Below are 22,777 nucleotides of genomic sequence, written 5' to 3'. Positions count from 1 at the left end.
AGCCGCTCTACGTGTTGCAGGAGTGCGGTTTCTCCCTCCGTGACTCTGGAGTGGAGACATCTAGTGGCTGTACTTCGGTTGAGAGATTTGGCGAGCGGGCCTTGGAGAGTCCATCCCAAACGGGTCTCGACTGCTGCAGGACAGCCTCGGGGTCCGGTATGAACCCGGTCTATCGGGACAATGAGGTCTGCATGGTCGGAGCCTATCAACAGGGTCGGCATAGCATTGTCTATGAGCGGGATGGGTAACTTGCGCAGATGTACATATTTCTCCATCAGCTTGGCGACGGGGTATGTGTACCGCGACAGTCCTATTTCTTGGCTGGTGAAAGCGTCTGTAATCTGGTACCGTCGCTCAGGCTGGCCGCTTGCTGCGATAGAGAATGAGACATTCTCGCCCTTTATCGTCTTCAAATCTCGTCTTATTGTCCGAATTGTCATTTGGGTTTCGCTTCCCCGCAGCCCTAGCTGGGCCGCAGCGGAGGCGAGCAGAAGGGTCTTCTCTGACCCGTCATCGAGGACGGCGTAAGTGTCCAGGACTTTATTCTGGTAGCTTAGTGTCACACGCACTACTTTTAGGAGTACTCGGGCTCCACTGCTGCTGGCGGGATCGATGTACATGACGCTCGCTTTGCTGCTGGATGGTGCGGGTGAAGGGCGCCGTCTGTTACTGTCGTGAAGTATGTCCAGATGGGCTCCATCGCACTTGGTGCACCTTTTCTTTAAGCGGCATTCGGCTGCCATGTGTGAGCGCGCACAGCGAAAACAGCGCTTGTTGGACTTTATCCATTGACTTGCTTCCTCCGCGTTCAGCTTGGGGAAGGAGTCACATTGCGCTAGCCAGTGTTCTTTCTCACAGTAGGGGCACACTATCTTCCACTTCTCCGTTCTGGAGGGGGTACTGTGGCTCCTGCTGCTCGGTACTGACTCCGATTGGTGCATCACAGTCACCGATCTTCTTCCATCATTTAGTCGTCTGGTTCCTTCTCTGGAGCCAGGGGTGCTCCGTCCGAATGTATCTAGCCGTAGGCTGCTGACTTCTCTCGCCAGGAAGTCTGCTAGATCGAGGAGGTTCGGTTCGGGGCCATTCGGGTCTCGGTGGTCTCTCTGCCGCCTAAAACGCTCCTGTCGAGCGGGCGGCAGCTTCTCCAAGATCCCTTCCACATTTGAGTTGGCGTAAAGTTCATGCCTCCCCTTCTCTCTCTGCGCTCCCAACATCCCTACCAGGGACTGCACTCTGATGGACAGGTCGTCCAGTGCTCGATTGTCTATTGCTGGGGGTAAGCGGTCGATGTGTCGGATCTCCTGGATCACGTAATCCCATATGCGCCCATACCTCTGGTCCAATGCTACCAGCGCTGCTGTGTATGGGGTGGTGGAAGTCGCGTAGGCGAGCGCTATATTATGTGCGCGGGGTACCTTTAAGTGCTTCAGTAGGATGGCGTATTTGTGGCGTTCATCCAATACATCCACCAACATGGTCTCCAGACACATGCAGAGTTCTGTATACTGGGCCCGGTTCTCTTGGGTGAAGTCGGGTACCATAGGCGTGCCAATGTATGACGCTGACTGTGGATACATCGGCGAGCGTTGGGGGAGAGGCCTCCTAGGCGAGTCTCCTCCCGCTCCTTGGTATGGGCTGGTACCGGCAGTGTACCATGGCCCGCTTGTCCAGGTGCTGTTCCTCGGTGCGGGTCGTGCGTCGTGCTCACCCGTGTATAGAGTCGGGGGTCTGTAGCGCAGCTCCGCGGGAGTATAGCCTGGGCTGTACCGGACCTCCTGGTCCGGTAGAGTACTGTGCTGTCGTCGGGCGTGGTTCTCCTCCTCTTCCTCTTCGTCTTCAGTTAGGTCATCCAGTGCTTGTAGTCTCTGGTTTAGCCTCTCCACAGGATATGCTGCTCCTTCCCGGTTGCTAGGTCTCGCTTGGACCGGTGGGGGGAGGTGGTCTGTGGGGGGTATAGACCTCGTCTGTTGGTCAAGTTCAGGGTTGTTTACTCGGCTAGGGGATGCCGCCCTGGAGGTGTGTCTAGACGAGTTCCTGGAGCCTCTGGCGGAGGGAGAGGGTGTTGTCCGTCTGATCAGCTGTTCTATTAGTTGCGCTTGCTGTCTGTCGCGCTCTGCGTCCCGTAGAGCACCAGCAGCTGCTCGCTGGCTGTCTGCTCGGTCTCGGGCCACATTCTCTTCCCTCTGAATGCGTCTTATTTCTAGACGTATATGCTCTTCTTCGCTCCGCTGCTGGATCTGCAGTCGGTCGCGTTCAGCAGCGGCGTTCAGGCTGATGAGGAAGGCCTGCTGTAGGGTCCTCTCTGCCTCGCTGGGAGAAGGCGGTTGTATAGGGGAGCCTTCCCTCGGGGTACTCCTTGCAGAGCCTTGGAGCTCTATCTCCACGGTGCTCTCCCCGTCTTCTTCCGTGCCGAGTTCTCTCTCGGTAGCGCTGTATTCCTCCCGGGACTCATCGGGGACTACTTCTTCAGTACTGGCGGGGTGTGAAGTCATGTCTGGTTCCCACTGGTCCCCACCGTGAACTTGGTCAGTTACATTAGAACCCGTAGGGGCCTCTATGGTCGGGGTAGTCTGGGCGTTGGGGTTAGACATACCTTTACTTTCTAGTTTTACCGCGTTTACTGTTAGTAGAAGACTAGGTTGTTGACTGACAGCGTAAGCCTCTAAGTACTGAGGGAGCCGTCGTTCGCGCTGCGGGCGTTGGTTAGGAGGATCGTTTCGTGGAGTGTTCATCATAGGCCATTTCAATATTAATAACACTATATTAATATTACACTAATTACCCTCCGGCTCGAAGGACCAATTGTAACTGAGGGGTACAATTCCCTGACTGTATTACTAGATATGATACTTACTACCACTACCTTTGTACTTAATATTCGGCCACCCAGTACTCGGCATAAATATATTATGATGAACACTGTCACGTAGATGAAACGGATCCAACACAAATGTACGAATTAGAAATAGGTCTTTATTTCTACACAGCGATGGTGTGTAGAGCAAGCACTTAATCAAATCAATCACATTTATGAATGGGAATTAGTATGCACTTTTATGGCAAGAGTATTCGTCGGTATATCAATAGAGAATGTCCAATCTCTGAAGGCGCAGGTGGTACATATACGACCTGGAATAGTTTAAGGAATAACAGCAATGATACTTTAATGATTACAGACTGGATACACTAGGGGGGGTTAATCCGGTCGCTTGTAAGCCGACAGGAGTAGGAAGGGGGGGGGGGGTAGAGTCCGGCTGCCTCATCCGGCCAAGGGTATCCCAGGTGAACCCACTGTAGTGCCGTTCAATGCGCCGGCGATCCTTGGACCGCAGATGAAAGCAGATGGACTCTTTGTGGGCCGGCGTCCTCCGGTCCACGGAGGAGAGACGTGAAGCGACCTCGTCTTGCAGAGCGTCTCCTCACCTTGCGTCCTCTCCAGGGGGGGGGGTTCCAACACACGGCAGTGTCGGGGGTCTTTATCCATGGAATAATCAACGTATACAAAGCATAATCCGTGCCTGGGAAGGCGGGCTGTCGTCGGTAGAATAATCCGGTATACAGGTCCACTCGCTCGTCGGCTCTGGGGCTCCTCGGGTGCAATCTCACATGGGGTCGATCATCCTGGTTAAGCAGCCAGTTTTCTGCCCGAAACGATGGGGTGCTGACTACGGTAGTATTCTCACCGCACAAAGCACTATATATTAACAGACTATTATTAGCTTAATAGACTACGTCCAACTCGACGATATAGTGCCAAATATGACTATTCAAATATTAATATACACGATGTCTCAATACCGATGGTAGGCCGAACTTGGCCTTACTCCCACACGTGGCGTCGCGGGGAGGCTTTACGTCTGTCACTCTATTGGAGGGTAAGAAACTGGACTGAAAAGGGAAGTCCTACTTTAGTAGCGCAGTATATATACGCACTATGAACAAATAGTCCCATTAGTGGTGCGGTAGCCAGATTCCTACGCGGAACTAGGACTTGTTCGTACATGTTGAGCGGTACGTTTGAACTGGGTCTGGGGGGTATGGCAGCCTGGCACCAAGGTCTCGACCAATAGTAGAATGGAGACTATTATGGGATGTTCAGTAGGCTAGAATGGATATTCAATGCATATTGTACAAGGAATATACAAGGGATATCAAGGAATATTAGAGAATATACAAATACAATTAAATATATATATATAATAAATATATATATTCGGTTTAATCTGGCCCTTCACAACAGGTACAATACAGTACGGCTCAATACACACAATTGTTAACACTTTGGGTGCCGGGACCCGTCTTTAGACGTCTTTGCTGGCCATGCTAAAGTTGCCGGGGGACGCTGTACGTCGTCTTTATATCAATATTTCAAAAATCTGCGATCGGATTCATAATGTCCCTCCGCTGGCCTGAGATCCACCAGCAGGACCCACTGAGCTCTCTGGCGGTTCAGGAGCGCCATCTGGTGGCCGATCGCGCAACCGCTTAACAGGAAGCGCAGTAGAGGTTGTGCTAGATGTCCGTATTGCTTCCGGCCACTCGGGATAGGTTCCGGCACTCTAGCTCGTCACACTACATAGCGATCGATTGCCAATAACTCGATAAACAACATGATTTGGACGTATATACCATTATACAAGCTGGAGATGGACCGGGTAATAATATATCCCATAATGATAAAATTTCTACTCGACGATGATCGCCCAACGGCGCGCGGAGACTGGGGTGAGTTTCAGCGTGTAACGTTACCGTCTTCGATAATAACTGATATTATCAACATTTGACCCACATTAGATGATTGGTATAACGCTGCCCACGGAATTATAAACGCCCCCTCGCCCATCCGGTCAACATCAGATGACGTGTAGTAACTTCTAGAAGTACGTCTAGTTGGAATTTTTTATATCGCGCTGATTGCCATCAAACTGTATTTCATCATCAATATAATGCATTTGGGGCTATATATCACGTTCTGGAGAAAGCTGCAGAAAGAGATGAAAACATACTTATACATTAGACCATACTTTACTATGAATATGTGAATGAAAAAGTTTAACGTTGCTACACAATGAACAATACATATAGGACTTTGAATGGGCCCTAATAATGGCAATGTAGCAATAGAATTTAAAAAGTTATAGCCCTGCAAAGAAGGGGACTTTCTCCATAGACAAATAGAGCTGGCAACCTATGGTGTTGTGAAGGATCAGATTAAACCGAATATATATATTTATTTATGGATATATATTTAATAGTATTTGTATATCGTTTGATATCCCTTGTATATTCCTTGTACATATACACGGAATATCCCTTTATTCTACTACAGCCCATAATAGTTCATTCTCTTATTGGACAAAAGGACCAGGCGCCAGGGGCAAGTTCAAAGGTACCGACGAGACATGCCCTTACTAGCCCCAGCTCCGCGCAGGAATACGGCTACCGAAAGCAGAGCGGCACTACTTGTCCACTGTGCATATAAATATGGCGCAAGAAATGTAGAATTCCTCTTAGTCCTTTACCCTTCTACCCAACTAAGTAACAAGACGTGAAGCCTCACCCCACGATACCGCGTGCGGTGTAGTATGGCCGGTTTGGCCTTAGAATAGCAGTGAGACCTCGTGCGAATTAATAGCTGAATTGCCAGAGTTTGGCACCGTAGTTCTATTAAGTAATAATAGTCTGTTATGTATGGTGCATCGTTCGGTTAGAGTTCTAAAGTGAGCAGCACCCCCATCGCTTCCTCGCGTTATCTAGAGTCTTAACCAGGTTGGGCAGACCACACGTGGTGCTTTCATCCGAGGAGTTCTAGGCGAGGACGAGTGGACCTGCACATTGGATTACCTACCCTGACGACTGCTGAGCCCTATACGGCATGGAATATCTATTTGCTTTGGTGCTTTGATTTGTGGAGCGGATAATCGCCAACACCGGTGAGTGTTGGATTTACCCCGAGAGGAGCCAAGGTGAGACGGCGCTCAGACCAGACTGAGGTCGCCTCGCTTCTTCTTCGTTGTGGACCTACAGCTACGACTGCAGCTATCGTCTACAAGAGAGCCCAAGTGTATTCATCTGCGGATCAAGGTTCTACGGGCACTGTGTTCTGTACCTGAACTCTCCCTAGAAATCGTTGACCAGACGGGATACAGCCGACGGCTCTCCTACCCCCCCTACTGGCTTACAACCGGCAGGACCCTTTACAGTATATCCTGCTATAATCATTAAGTGCCATCGTTATAATTCCCTAAGAGCCAGGTTGTATACTTGCTTCCTGCGTAACCAGAGATTGGACATTCAGTGTTGATTTGCCTACGAGTACTCATTTGCCTTACAAGTGCATTCAAATCATAAATGTAATAAGTAACTATTATATGTACCCTTTGCTATATATTAAATATTTGACTATTACCTTTGTGTGGACCTGATTTCATATGTGGGAAAGTGTTCATCATACTTAGATATCGTGTACTGTATGGCCAGTAATTAAAGTACATAAAGCGGTAGTGGTTTAATGATACCATACTTATCAATACAGTCAGGGAATTGTACCCCTCAGTTACAATTGGTCCTTCGAGCCGGAGGGTAATTAGTGTAATATTAATATAGTGGTATTAATATTGAAATGGCCTATGATGAACACTCCACGAAACGGTCCTCCTAAAGTAGAACGCCCGCAACGTAGACGACAGCCACCTCAGTACTTAGAGGATTACGCTGTCAGTAAACTACCTAGCCTTCTACAAACAGTAAACGCAGTAAAAGTAGAAAGTAAAATTATGTCCGACCCTATCAACCAGGATACCCCGACCACAGAGGCCCTAGTGGGTTCTAATGTAACTGACCAAGCTCACGGTGGGGACCAGGAGGGAACTGACACGACTTTACCCCCCGCCAAGACCGAAGAAGTAGTCCCCCCAGAGCTCCGGGAGGAAGACAATCCTCCAGAGACGGAACTCTGCACGGAACAAGATGAGGAGAGCGCCGAGGAGATAGAGCTCCAGGACTCCCCGCAGGAGAACGCATCCCCAACGGGTACAGCCAGGAGCGGCTCACCTCTACAAGCGTCTTCCCCCAGCGAGGCGGAGAGGATGCTGTCACAGGCGTTCTTCGCCAGCCTGACAGCCTCTACCGAACGCGATCGACTCCAGGGTGAACGCGATCGACTTCAGGGTGAACGCGATCGACTCCAAACACAGCAACGGAGCGAAGAAGAGCACATACGTCTGGAGCTGAGACGCCTTCAGACGGAAGAGAATATGGCAAGAGACCGGGCCGACGCCCAGCGCGCCGCTGCCGGTGCCCAAAGAGAAGCAGATCTCACCAAGCGCGAAGCCGAGCGCGACAGACTACAAGCGCAGCTAATGGAGCAGCTGATCACCAGGGCAACACCCCCTCCCTCCACAAGGGGTTCCAGGGCCTCGTCAAGACACACGTCAAGGGCACCCTCCCCTAACCGATTAAGCGACCCTGAGCCCGACCGCCAGAGAGTCTACACCCCCCTCCGAACTCCTTCCCCGACCGGTCCAAGCGAGACCCAGCTACAAGGAAGGAACGGCGGACACCGCGGAGAGGCTAAATAGACGACTACAGGATCTAGGTGACCTGGCAGAAGAAGAAGAGGGAGAAGAGGAGAGTCAAGCCCGACAGCAGCACATTACTCCACAGGACCAGGAGGTCCAGTACAGCCCAGGCTATACCCCCGCGGCTCTGCGCTACAGACCCCCGACTCGACTCACGGGTGAGCATGACGCACGACCAGTCCCGAGGAATAGCACCTGGACCAGCGGGCCATGGTACCCTACCAGTACCAGCCCACCGAGAGGCGTAAGAAGAGACTCGCCCAGGAGGCCTCTCTTCCAACGCTCACCGATGTGCCAGCCATCCATGGCGTCATACATTGGCACACCGACGTTTCCAGACTTCACCCATGAGAATCGAGCACAGTACACGGAGCTCCGGATGTGCTTAGAGACAATGATGGTGGATGTCGCTGATGAACGCCACAAGTATGCAATATTATTGAAGCACCTGAAAGTGCCCCGAGCGCACAACATAGCGCTGGCCTATGCCACCTCTACGACCCCATACACCGCGGCTCTAGCAGCGCTGGACCAGAGATATGGACGTATATGGGATTACGTAATACAGGAGATAAGGCATATTGACCGCCTACCCCCAGCAACAGACAATCGCTCACTAGACGACCTGTCTATAAAAGTACAATCCCTGGTAGGGATGCTGGGGGCGCAACGAGAAAAGGGTATGCACGAACTATACGCAAACTCGAACGTCGAGAGGATTTTAGAGAAGCTGCCGCCCGCCCGACAGGAGCGCTTCAGGCGGCAAAGAGACCACCGTGATCCTAACGGTCCCGAGCCATCCCTCCTAGATTTAGCCGACTTCCTGGCGAGAGAAGTCAGCAGCCTACGGCTGGATACGTTCATGCGGAGCACACCAAGCTCCAGAGAGGGACCTAGGAGAGTAAACGATGGCCGAAGATCGGTGACTGTCATGCACCAATCAGAATCAGTACCGAGCAGCAAGAACCACAGTACCCCCTCGATGAAAGAGAAGTGGAAGATGGTGTGCCCGTACTGCGAGAAGGAACACTGGTTGTCACAATGTGACCAGTTCAAGAAGATGACCGCTGAAGAAGTAAGTCACTGGATAAAGTCTAACAGGCGCTGTTACCGATGTGCGCGCAGTCACATGGCAGCCGAGTGCCGCCTAAAGAAGAGGTGTAGTCGGTGTGACGGAGCCCATCTGGATGTCCTACACGACAGTAACAAAAAAAAGCCTGTACCATCCAGCAGCACAAAGGCAAGTGTTATGTACATTGACCCCGCTAGCAGCAGCGGTGCCCAGGTGCTCTTAAAGGTGGTCCGTGTAACACTGAGTTACCAAGATAAGGTCATGGACACTTACGCCGTCCTTGACGACGGGTCAGAGAAGACCCTTCTCCTCGCGTCCGCTGCGGCCCAGCTGGGGCTGCGGGGGAGCGAGAACCAGATGACGATTCGGACAATAAGAAGAGATCTAAAGACGATAAAGGGCGAGAATGTCTCCTTCACTATCGCAGCAAGCGGGCAGCCCGAGAGACGGTACAGGATTACCAATGCTTTCACCAGCCAAGAAATAGGACTATCGCAGTACACCTACCCCATCGCCAAGCTGATGGAGAAATATGTGCACCTGCGTCAACTACCTATACCGCTCATAGACGGTGCCACCCCGACCCTGCTGATAGGCTCCGACCATGCAGACCTCATAGTCCCGATAGACCGGGTCCATACAGGACCCAGAGGTTGTCCTGCAGCAGTCGAGACCCGCCTAGGATGGACATTACAAGGCCCCCTCGCCAAGTCTCTTAACCGAACAGCAGCCACTAGCTGCCTCCACTCCAGAGCGACAGAAGGAGACACCACACTCCTGCAGCATGTCAAGAGGCTATGGACACTAGAGACAATGCCCTTTAAGAACGAAAAGAAAGACATTCGTTCTAAGGAAGATATCTACGCTATAGCCCTCCTCGAGCACGGGACAAAGAGAGTCAACGTCAACGGAGTGATGAGATACGCAACTCCACTCCTGAGGGCGAGAGGGAATGCCCACCTTTCGCGCTACAAAAGAGGCGACGGAGCGGTATCTATTGAACACAGAGCGGCGCCTAGCCAAAGACCCCGCTCAAGAAGCTGTGTACCGCGCTGAGATTACCAAATTAATCACAGCGGGACACATAAAGAAAATTGACATTAAAGAGGCCGATCAGACGACCGAATCATGGTACGTGCCGCACCACAAGGTCCACCACAACGGCAAGGATCGCATTGTGTTCAACTGCAGCTACCAGATCGGATCACAAAATCTGAATAAAGAACTCTTGGCCGGCCCAACACTCGGCCCCTCCCTACTAGGCGTGCTACTACGCTTCCGCCAGGACAAGGTGGCTATCAGCGGCGACATCAAAGGGATGTTCCTGCAGGTGAGACTAGTGGAGGAGGACAAGCCCCTGCTGCGGTTCCTATGGAGAGAGAGGATCGGAGATGAGCGCCCAGCCATCTATCAATGGGAAGTCCTCCCTTTCGGAACCACATGCAGCCCATGCTGTGCTACGTTTGCACTGCAAAAGCACGTCGCAGAGGACCCAGCAGCAGATGAAGAGGTCCAACAAAGTGTGACAAATAGTTTCTATGTGGACAACTGTTTACAAAGCGTCTCGACGCCAGAAGAAGCCGAGGCTCTCCTACTCAAGCTCCGCGCCTCCCTGATCAAAGGCGGCTTTGATCTCAGGCAGTGGGCCAGCAGCGACCCGCAAGTACTGCGCCGCCTCTCCCCCGAGGACAAGGCCGCGAGCAGCGACACCTGGATGGCGACCATCCCAGGAGAAGCCCAAGAAATGACACTGGGACTAGTCTGGCGCTTCAAAACAGACTCGCTCCATTATAGACACAAACCCCTGATCAAGGAGCAGGGAAGGTCGACGGCAATACCGACCACCAGACGGAGTGTATACAGAACACTCGCCAGACAATATGACCCGTTGGGATGTATTCTACCTTACACCACCAGGGCAAAGATGATTGTAAGAGCGCTATGGGACAAAGACCAGGGCTGGGACGATCCCATACCCGAACACCTTGCATCCACATGGAGAGAGTGGGAGACGGAACTCCGCTCACTCCCAGGTGTTAATATACGCCGCAGCTACTTCCCACCCACAGTGAGGCCAGAGACATGCAAGATCGACCTGCACGTATTCAGCGACGCCTCCGAAGTAGCCTACGGTTCGGTGGCTTACTTGCGTGCCCGAGAGGAGGGAGGAGAAATACATACTGCCTTCATCCTGGCTCGCTCAAGAATAGCCCCACGCAAGCAACAATCTATCCCGCGTCTAGAGCTCTGCGCAGCCCTAGCAGGAGCGCAGCTCGCCACGTTAATCCAACGTGAACTCACCATCCCGGTGCAAAGAACAATCTTGTGGTCAGACTCCACGACCGTACTCACATGGATCCGGTCTGATTCATGCAGATACAAGGTCTTCGTGGGAGTCAGAGTCACCGAGATTCAAGAGTTAACAGAAGTAACCAGCTGGAGGTATGTGGACACCAAACACAACCCAGCTGACGTCATCACCCGGGGAATGTCCCTGGATGACCTCACCCGTCACAACCTCTACAGTGACGGGCCAGAGTTCCTCAAGCTCCCCGAAGAAGAGTGGCCTACACCCACCCCACGGGAGGCGAGTAAAGAGGAGGCAGAGAACAAGAAACCTATGTTCTGTGGGTTGACACACACACTCGTCCCCACAGACCCGGTTCTAGACGATTGCCTCACCCTAGAGAGTGCGCAGCTAAAGACATTTCTGTGGCACCACCAGGAGGTTCAGCCCACAACTGACATTTCAGCAGCTGACTACGAAGAAGCAGAACTCCTTCTACTACAACGAGCCCAGAGAGACTCGTTCCCCGATGAGCTAGCCTGTCTACAGGGAGCAAAGCCCGTCCCATCAGACAGCAGACTGCTTCACCTGGCCCCCGAGAGCGACGCCCATAATCTCATCAGAGTGGGTGGTCGTCTGCGGAGAGCCCCAGACCTACCGGACGACGTTAAGTACCCGATAGTCCTGAACAGCCGACACAAGGTCACAGAGCTGATCATAAAGAAATACGACGAGGATGTGCACCACGCAGGGGCAGAGAGAGTCTTCGCGGAGATCAGACGTCGTTATTGGATACTGCAAGGGAGAGAAGCAGTGCGGCGCTTCCAGCGAACCTGTCTAGACTGCCGTAAGTGGCGCGCGCAGCCCAGTATACCCCGGATGGCTGACCTACCTCCCTGTCGCCTCCGACTCGGCGACAAGCCCTTTCACTCCACCGGTATGGACTGTTTTGGCCCGCTGTATATAAAGAGAGGAAGAGGAACCGAGAAGCGGTGGGGTATTGTATTCAAATGCATGACCACCAGAGCGATACATATCGAACTCCTTCCAACCATGAGCACAGACTCATTCCTTATGGCCTTCCGAAGATTCACATCACGGAAAGGAAAACCGTCTACATTGTTGTCTGATCACGGGACAAACTTCAAAGGCGGAGAAAGAGAGCTGAGAGAGAGCTTCCAAGCTATGGGCCCAGAACTTAAGACCCACCTCGCTCCATCCCAGATTGACTTCCAGTTTAATCCCCCGAACGCACCTCACTTCGGTGGAACCTGGGAACGAGAAGTACGTTCCATAAAGACAGCCCTGTACGCCGTGCTTGGGGCCCAGACTGTGGCGGAAGAAGTCCTAATGACAGTCCTCACGGAGATCGAGGGAGTATTGAACTCAAAGCCCCTCGGTTACGTCTCAAGTGATGTAGCAGATGTCGACCCAGTCACCCCCAACACCCTCTTGATGGGGCGGCTGGACCCCGCGCTACCACAGACAGTGTACAGGCCTGAAAAAGCGAACGACCGAAGAATGTGGAGGTACAGTCAAGTACTGGCTGACAAGTTTTGGAACAGCTTCCTACTCCACTACCTACCGTCTCTACAGACCCGTCAGAAGTGGGTAAAAGAGAGAGACAATTTGACAGAAGGAACAGTCGTCATGATCATCGACCAGTCACTACCCAGAGCTATGTGGCCGGCTGGCCGCGTAAGCAGAGTGATCACCGGTGCCGATGGAAAGGTCCGAGCAGCTGAAGTGCTCGTCCAAGGACGGACCTACACCCGACCCTATTTAATAGTATTTGTATATCGTTCGATATCCCTTGTATACTCCTTGTACATATACACGGAATATCCCTTTATTCTACTACAGCCCATAATAGTTCATTCTCGTATTGGACAAAAGGACCAGGCGCCAGGGACCAGCCCCTGGCGTTCAAGTTCAAAGGTACCGACGAGACATGCCCTTACTAGCCCCAGCTCCGCGCAGGAATACGGCTACCGAAAGCAGAGCGGCACTACTTGTCCACTGTGCATATAAATATGGCGCAAGAAATGTAGAATTCCTCTTAGTCCTTTACCCTTCTACCCAACTAAGTAACAAGACGTGAAGCCTCACCCCACGATACCGCGTGCGGTGTAGTATGGCCGGTTTGGCCTTAGAATAGCAGTGAGACCTTGTGCGAATTAATAGCTGAATTGCCAGAGTTTGGCACCGTATTTCTATTAAGTAATAATAGTCTGTTATGTATGGTGCATCGTTCGGTTAGAGTTCTAAAGTGAGCAGCACCCCCATCGCTTCCTCGCGTTATCTAGAGTCTTAACCAGGTTGGGCAGACCACACGTGGTGCTTTCATCCGAGGAGTTCTAGGCGAGGACGAGTGGACCTGCACATTGGATTACCTACCCTGACGACTGCTGAGCCCTATACGGCATGGAATATCTATTTGCTTTGGTGCTTTGATTTGTGGAGCGGATAATCGCCAACACCGGTGAGTGTTGGATTTACCCCGAGAGGAGCCAAGGTGAGACGGCGCTCAGACCAGACTGAGGTCGCCTCGCTTCTTCTTCGTTGTGGACCTACAGCTACGACTGCAGCTATCGTCTACAAGAGAGCCCAAGTGTATTCATCTGCGGATCAAGGTTCTACGGGCACTGTGTTCTGTACCTGAACTCTCCCTAGAAATCGTTGACCAGACGGGATACAGCCGACGGCTCTCCTACCCCCCCTACTGGCTTACAACCGGCAGGACCCTTTACAGTATATCCTGCTATAATCATTAAGTGCCATCGTTATAATTCCCTAAGAGCCAGGTTGTATACTTGCTTCCTGCGTAACCAGAGATTGGACATTCAGTGTTGATTTGCCTACGAGTACTCATTTGCCTTACAAGTGCATTCAAATCATAAATGTAATAAGTAACTATTATATGTACCCTTTGCTATATATTAAATATTTGACTATTACCTTTGTGTGGACCTGATTTCATATGTGGGAAAGTGTTCATCATACTTAGATATCGTGTACTGTATGGCCAGTAATTAAAGTACATAAAGCGGTAGTGGTTTAATGATACCATACTTATCAATACAGTCAGGGAATTGTACCCCTCAGTTACATATGGTATATCATGAATTTAGCCTTAGGCAATCAAAGTGTTAATGAGGCTATTATTATTATCATTATTATTTTGCAACAAGTTAGCCCTCTCATAAATAGCACATATAAATGAATAACTAACTTGAACTAACTTAATAGGATTGAAGTGATATTTGGCTTAAAAAATCGGTCACCTGGCAAAAATAAATAAAAAAAAAGCCTGACGATGTGCATTGGGCCGCGGCTCTCTGACGCCTTATTTTCTGGGTCCCGGCCTGAAAAGTTTGGGAACCCCTGATGTAAACAAGACAAACGTCTTTCTCTGGTCTGCATCCCCTTAACAATTGTGTGTATTGAGCCGTACTGTATTGTACCCATTCTGCAATCTGTTAAATAAAGTTTTCATTCATTCATTCATACATTCATTAGCAGATGGCGATCAAATAACTGGAAAATTCTTTTTGGAATCCAACCGGCCATAGGTAAGAGCAATTTGACGTCAATTTCAGCTTGATCGTGCAAGGATTTCATAGCCATCCTATGTTGTGGTAATAACGAATGCCGTTATTGGTAATCAATAATAAGAAACGACTTCCCCCTCTCCCCCTTTCATGCATTCATGATGGAACATAATACCGATCATATGCATTTGGATTTTTAACTCTAGCTTGTGTAGGGATGAAACGCCAATCGATTTAACGTTATTAGCTTAGCGCCTTATAAATAGCTTTGCAGGAATTATCCCAGATCATTTCGATATATGTGCTCCTAAATTTCTTTGTGTGCTCCTAATTTTTTTCATTTAGGAGCACATGTGCTCCTTGGGAAAAAAGTTAGCGTAGAGCCCTGTAGAGCATACATTTGAGCCATCAAAGAAATTAAGCAAAAGTGGTTACCTGTGTTGAACTAGTTTATTTTTTAGAAAGAGAAAAAAAATAGACTGGATTACTATTACGACTACTACCACTGCCAATACTACTAATACATCCCTATTGGCAAACTTCATATTAAAAAATAAATAAAGAATGTAAATTCTTTTTTATAAATATAAATAAAAATATTATATAAATATAATCAAATTGACGGAAATCCGTCTCAAGACGGAACGCTTTAATGCCTGCAGTCCTCTAATCAAGCTCCAAACTAGGGTTGCACCGATTTATCGTCCGAACATCAGTATGGTCTGATATTCACCTTGTTGACTGCCATTGGCCTATTGGCAAATAAGATGACATTCACCGATGGCAGTGGCCGATGAGGTCATCTGTTGTGTCACATCAATTTTGCGCTGGCTAAATGTTGGCCAATCGGCCAAATTGTTATTTTAAACATAGGATTTGGTCCAGAATGTCATACAATAGGTACTCCAAACATATGACAACTGATCATATCAGTCAAAGGGTACCATTTGATATCGTCAATGGCACCATGCACTATTGTGCAGCTGCTGCAACAAGGGAAGGTCAAATGACTGTGTACTACCAGCCCGCCTCCCTGCTCCTCACCTCATAGGTGCTGGCCAGCCGGAGCCTGTAGAAGATGGGTATGAAGACGTGGGCCGGGATGAGCAAGCCCAGGAAGTAGGAACAGCCCAGGAACCAATACTGGGTCCCGTAGGTGTACACCTCAGACGGAGCACCCAGGATGGCCACCGCAGACTGGAAGGTTGCCAGCAGCGACAGGGACACTGGCAGGCAGGACATGGAGCGGTCGGCCAGCAGGAACTCCTGTGTGTCATGACAGGTTCATCTCAGTTTCTCAAAGGGGTCACATAACCGTTTAGGTGTGTGTGTGTGTGTGTGTGTGTGTGTGTGTGTGTGTGTGTGTGTGTGTGTGTGTGTGTGTGTGTGTGTGTGTGTGTGTGTGTGTGTGTGTGTGTGTGTGTGTGTGTGTGTGTGTGTGTGTGTGTGTGTGTGTGTGTGTGTGTGTGTGTGTGTGTGTGTGGGACAATAGTTCAAGTATGTTTTTATGTGCCCACTACTAGACTATAAATTCCATTCCCAAGAACTTCAAACAAAATCACATCGTTTATATTATTGATGAGCATTTTATTATGGAATCACAAGCCGATATCCATACATCTGTGTACCGAATACCCGTCCGGCCCACTTGCAGTTCCGCGTTCGGGTTCCGCGATCTGATTGGCCACTTTAATAACCCTGTGGTCAGAGTCTGCACTGCAAGTGTCCAGCCTGGCGCTGTGCTCTGCCAGGGAACATGTCCCAAAAAAATAAAAAGGTATAATCTAAACAAATCTAATAGAATTGTAATCATCTAAATGTGGTTACTTCACGTCATTCATTAGTGGATTCATTAGTGGATCTTCAATATAATTACACTATAAGGGAGGAGTGGGCATGGTTCTGCTAGAAGGGATTCTGATTTCAGTTCTCTGAGGTGTCGTTCGGTATGCAGAGCACCTTTCCCATATGAGCTCAGCATCAAAAGCTAGAGCTATAAGCCATATTTTCAAATGAACCTCCGTTGTTTTGTCTGGAGGAGCGCCGTTTCATCCACCTGTGTCCTTCCAAGATAGTCATACAAGTGTAGCGAGTGTAGCGCAAACATTCAAACATCCACCGTGACCTCGTACTTTCCTGTTGTGATGCCTGTGCACAAGCGTGCCCCTTTGAACCAGAGGTAAAAGATGCATTTGATCTAATCCTGACCCATATAACTCAGACACTCTTGGCTATTATGTTCCTCCTCCTGCATCTCCAGCGGATGTGTTTGCAGAGCGCCATTCCCACGTGTGTGAGCGCCGGAGGATTTGATCCACTCGAGAGGAATTTAAGCTCCGTCTATTGGTATTAAATATAAATCTCTCCTCGTGTCGCTGTTACATTATTACGTTTTTGCCTGGGAGGCTCCCCGGCGGCGTGTGGTCTTAGGCAGAAATAGGCGTAACGCGATTGGCGCAGAGAGAAACGGCACTGTGGCCAATCAGATCGCGGAACCCGAACGCGGAACTGCAAGTGTGTTGGTAAAAGACCACACGCGTCCGGCCCCAACACCTACCTGTGTGGTGCGCTGGCGACCACCGGAGAAGGCGTAGAACAGGCCGATGCCTGTCGAGGCCACCAGCAGCAGGGAGAAGATGACGTAGTCCACTGGGGTGAAGTGCATCTGGACCACGTCTCCCATGGTGCCGTTGGTGGCGGGGCGGGGCGGGGGAGAGAAGGGGTGGCTGTTGACGCGGACACGGTCCAAAGGGGTTGATCACGATGACACAGGGGGTTGCACACCCATAGCGGACACTCTGTGAGAAAACAATTATAATAACGGTAAGCACGCCAATAATATGATGATCATTTTATGGTGATATACAGATTTATATCTTATATACATTTTGATATTATACATAACTATTTAGGGGTGGCAAAAGTAAATTCATGCAATAATCAAAATGTTCATCTTTTGTGCTTTTGCTGAGAGAGAGAGAGAGAGAGAGAGAGAGAGAGAGAGAGAGAGAGAGAGAGAGAGAGAGAAGAAATTAAGAAGAAATAGAGCAGCACAAATTATCCGTATCATTCAATATCCGATTTAGAGTACAAAATCAGAAAACCATTAACAACCTACAGGTGTGGCGTTTAGGACTCTCCACCATACTACCGCGGTGTAACCATGGTGCCGACGGGATTCATTTTGAGGCCCATTGCTGTTCTGTTATATGCCACCAGGAGGCGCAAAGTCTCAACATATTTAATAGCTGTCTGTAGAATCACTGACAATCACCAATGATTTCTTCCAAATTAAGCCGTTAAAAACACAGACGCACACCAATACAAACATATATAGTCGTATTTATTATTATAATTATAAGAGAAGACAAATTCACACAGTCATTATTATTATTTATTTATCAGTCAGTCACGAATTGGATGTATCTCTGATAGACTGGTTGGATGGATACACAGGACATAGAAATGCAGCTGATCGAGCTGAAGAGTTCAACACTGTGGGTGGCCAAGTTTGCAGAGCTACGCAAAGAGCTAGAAACCACGGCAGTGAAAGACCACAGAGCCTGCATCTTCTCCTGCTGGGCATCTGTACCGGAGAAGTTCAGCTGCCTACGGAACGTTGCAATGGCTTTTCTGACGGTCTTCGGGTCAACATACCTCTGTGAGCAGATCTTTTCGCACATGAAGTACGTGCTCAACCCCTCCCGGAGTCGATTGACAACCGACCACTCCGAAGCATGTGTCCAGCTTAAAGTGACTAATTACACACCCCATATAACGGCGCTCAGCCAGGCAAAACAGGGCCAGGGATCTCACTGACGCGACAGGTAGGCAGCTGTTTATTTTCATATACATCGGTTTGCATGTTAACTTGAACTTGAACGTGCATATGCAGGGCTCTACGCATAATAGAGCATATGCACAATCGCGCATATATTATTATTATTATGCGGCATATTATGCGGCATATTCTTCAACGTAATAGCTTATCTACTTGAAATGTACTGAAAAAAATGTATATACGGTATATGTAACACAAAAATGCGTATTTTTTTTGGCCGGTAAGAAATATGCTTGGCGGGTAGAATTTTCCCATCTACCCGCCACTGAGTCAAAAAAGTTTATTTCGTGCCCTGACTGTATCTACAAAACCTTCTCTTTAATCATCTTCCCTTTATTCCTTTGCTTAGATTGTTTGTACACGTGATCTCAAGAAGGTGCTGAATGAGCTCAGTGGCAATTTGTCATGTCTGGTCAATTTTAGCATGGTGTTATTCACTGTCAAATATAAAAGAAATAAAATGAAAAAAATAAAAGAAAATTGATATTCTCCTTTGGTTCATCACAATTTACTCAAGCCTAGTAACAGACACAATATTTCTGACACTGGCAATTAGGGCTGCAACGATTAGTCGACATAATCGACGACGTCGATTATAAAAAATCGTCGACGAGAAATTGTTGCGTCGATTAGTCATTAAAAAAAAAAAATTTTTTTTTTTTTTTTGTGCACTACCTATCTTTGTGAGAGTGGCTTCTCAGGGTTCCAGACAACATCATAACATGATGATCCCATAGCAAATTTTGGACATTGAAAACATTGTTCCCCTGCAGGAGATGATGATCAGACTAGACACACAAACACACGCACTCCTCTCACTCACACACAGCGATCAGAGTAAGACACACACATACACACTCCTCTCACTCACACACAGCGATCAGAGTAAGACACACACACATACACACTCCTCTCACTCACACACAGCGATCAGAGTAAGACACACACACATACACACTCCTCTCACTCACACACAGCGATCAGAGTAAGACACACACACATTCACACTCCTCTCTCTCACACACAGCGATCAGAGTAAGACACACACACATTCACAAATTACACAGTACACACCTCTCACTCACACAGCGATCAGAGTAAGACACACACAAATTACACAGTACACACACTCCTCTCACTCACACAGCGATCAGAGTAAGACACACACACATACACACACACATGGACTCCTCTCACACACAGCAAACAAAAGTTATTTAAAGTACACTTCCACTTTAATTTGTATTATTTAATTTATTTATCTTGTTATGAGTGATTGCTGTATTGTTCTTCAAATACATTTTCATTTAAAGTGGCTTAAAGATCCAGATTCAAATGTTTCATGAGTCATTATTTTAATTTGCTATGGGATCATCATGTTATGATGTTGTTGTTTGGTCCTGACAAGAGTCTCAAAGTCTGGGGTGATGGTAGACAAGCAACTCTGAGGTCATGCTCAATGTCCAATCTGTTCCTCTGCTCTGTCTTCAGCTGGACCAGAGCTGAGAAGCCACTTTCACAAAGATAGGTAATTTATAAAAAAAAAAAAAAAAAAAAAAAATTTTTTTTACATTGGTTTTCGATTAGTCGACTAATCGAAAAAATTATCTGCAGATTAGTCGACTACCAAATTAGTCATTAGTTGCAGCCCTACTGGCAATACCACATGCAAATATACCTTGTAGAAGTTGAGCAATCTTCCATTTACTTAGGTATGTAGGCGGATTTTCAGGGATCAAGAGGTTAAGAGGTTAATCATGGAGCACTAGTACAAAGAAAGAAGGATTTGAAATGCACCCGTGTCTAAATAGCTCAAATAAAATTTACATTTGCAAGACTTTCTTTTGTAAATGCAAGTGAAAAGGTGAAAGACACACACACACACACGTCTATCCACTTCCCTGCCACACACACACAAAACACGCACATTCACAATCATGTGTAGAGTCATAACTCCAAAGGTGTGTGTGTGCGCGCGTGTCCAAGAGACAAAACCAGAGAAATCATACCTGCTCAGTTCTGTCAAACCAGTGACCGTTGGGCCGACGCTGGCTGGCCGACACATGCAGAGCCTTCACACTTAACGCTCAAACAGGGGGGGAGGTGACTTGCTCACAATGACAATCCTACATGCAGGAAACGCACCTGATCTGCAAAACAAAAAGATCACACACACAAAAAAAACATGTCATAATAGTTACAGAAGGGTTAAGAAAAATGAGCTTTTGTAAAGAGCTGCGTTTGTTTTCTTCTCAAATAAGGACTGACTGACAAAACCAAAACAGACAGATAATACTTTTGCTGTCGGTCGTCATAACAAATGCCTGGCTCCATGCGGAGTCTCCCACAAATCTCCTATTGAACTGAATGTAATACTAACCTGTTGCTTCACAGGATCTAAGCTAGCCAGCTGTGTTACACTATCCTGATCTCCCTCTGACTGATCCTGTTGCTTCACAAGCGCCAAGCTAGCCAGCTGCGTTACCCTATCCTGTGCTCTCTCTGAATGGGGGGGGGGACAAGGAAAGAGGGAGAGGTGTAGAGTAGAAGAGAGGAGAGACGGGGGGAGGAGAGATAAGGGGAGGCGCGGAGAGGAGGAGTGACGGGCAGTGGAAGGGAAATGGGGTGGGATTTTGTGAGACATTGGGCTCCGATTGCATTAGCCTTCTTACTCTGAGGGTCATGGGTTTTTAATATGGCAGTTGCATGTTGTTCTTCTAACAAGCTTAGTTCTGTTGCATTTCCAATTTATTTATTTAAATGATCAATTTATCAGGAATCGATAAGGGAATCGATAAAGAATCGGATCGATAAGCAGAATAGATAATGGAAACGTATCGATAAAATCTTATCAATTCCCATCCCTACACAAACCTAGGGGTGGGAATCACCAGTTTCATCATGATACGATACGATATCGATTATTTGGACAACGATACGATATTTGCCGATATCACAAAGTCTCTCACGATACAATACGATACGATTAGATTCAGGTGCCTGCGATCGATATGAGATGATATCATATGCCCATTTAACACAATCAGTTATGAGACTCGCCACAGGATTTTCAAAATAAGAGTATCGATATGAATCGATCTTATTACATCGCATCGATCCGATTCGATCGTTGATAATTACATCGATGTATCGATCTGGATCGATGTATCGTCCCACCCCTACACAAACCTGAACGTTATTGCCATAAAACAGAACGCAGTTAGTTTCTCTACCTTGCTGTGAACGTCTAGAAAAAAACGGCGTTCTAACCTGGAGAAAAATAGTGGAGGAATTTTCAAGTAACTGTACTTAAAGTAGATTTCATTCACGGTTCTTGATCCAGATTGAACTCATAATCTTCACTCAACCTTCATTGTGTGGAGAAAGACACTTCAGCACACACACTTTACTTTCGTAGGGCTTCAGAATTGGTTGCAATACCCCCATTATCGTCTGCAGTTAAACTACAATGTAGGGCTGTACCGAATGCTTCGAAGCTTCGATCATAATGTTGACATTCAAATTCTAAATCAACATTTGAATTTTTAATAAAAAGAAATAAAATCTTTTTTGTATGTCTATTCAATCTGTTTAAACCAATGGGGTTTTTCTTCACAGTTGCAGATAAAGTTTAGGCTACACAAATATTATACTATGAGACGTCACCATCACTTTCATACCAACCGTGCCCAATTTATGTTGACGAAACTGATGAGTTATATTCATTAAAGAAAGTTGATTTAATAAAAAAAAAACTCATTTAATCAGATTTGTACAGACATTCGAAGCTTCGTTCGAATACTTCAATAGAAGCTTCGAATGTTAAAAAATGACATTCGGTACAGCCCTACTACAATGCACTATGCACAAACATCCTCACTGGTCATTTTTCCATCTATGCCTTTATTAGAAGCCAGGAAAACGTTTGAAAGTGTGCATGATGCTGATCAAACAGAGGGAGTGTTCCAACAGTGACAGGACCCCTCTATGTGATTCAGCAAAGCTGAGGTGATCAAGGCCTGGCCAGGGAATCCGACCCTATTAAATACATCAGAATGAGCCATAATGATGAGTGTGGGATCACTGTGGAGGTGGGAGTAGTCTAAGTTCCAGCTGAGAGGTGGGAGCTGGAAAACATAACGGTTCCATAGCCTGAAGTAATAGTGTAGTAGTGTAATAGTAATTAGTTATAGAAATCGAGTCGGAAAAAGGTGAGTATTGACGGGAGGAAATTATGTCGTAATTTTGTTTGTAGTCCTATGAGGAGAGGAGACCCAGGAATTTCAATGGGCTTTCGAATTTCAAAAAACGATACTTACTGGCTCACGCCAGCCCCTGTCAATCATCTGACTTCTAGATTTACTTTTTTATGCATCTTATTTTTCGGGACCATATCCCACAAACCTGAACGTTATTGCCATAAAAAATGTATTATAAAAAAGT

At 47.8% G+C, this 22,777-nt stretch overlaps 1 protein-coding gene across 1 annotated transcript in view; it reads right to left on the bottom strand.

Annotated features, from left to right (window-relative positions):
* The window catches only part of slc5a6a (solute carrier family 5 member 6a), a gene marked incomplete at its 3' end in the record, with an annotated part of 79,575 nt that overhangs the window by 45,344 nt on the left and 11,454 nt on the right, over positions 1-22,777 (bottom strand). The window contains exons 2-4 of the mRNA XM_084330563.1: positions 20,344-20,484; positions 17,051-17,291; positions 15,538-15,759 (exon numbers count right to left, since the gene is read on the bottom strand). Coding sequence (XP_084186689.1) covers positions 15,538-15,759; positions 17,051-17,176 — 348 coding nt within the window. The 5' untranslated portion in view covers positions 17,177-17,291; positions 20,344-20,484. The remainder of the gene's footprint in view (positions 1-15,537; positions 15,760-17,050; positions 17,292-20,343; positions 20,485-22,777) is intronic.

This window comes from Notolepis coatsorum (genome assembly GCF_963971535.1).
Source record: "Notolepis coatsorum genome assembly, chromosome: 15".
In the NCBI taxonomy this organism is placed as follows: Eukaryota; Metazoa; Chordata; class Actinopteri; order Aulopiformes; family Paralepididae; genus Notolepis; species Notolepis coatsorum.
Note: the sequence above shows the minus strand (reverse complement) of the source record. Positions and strands in the feature narration are given on the sequence as shown.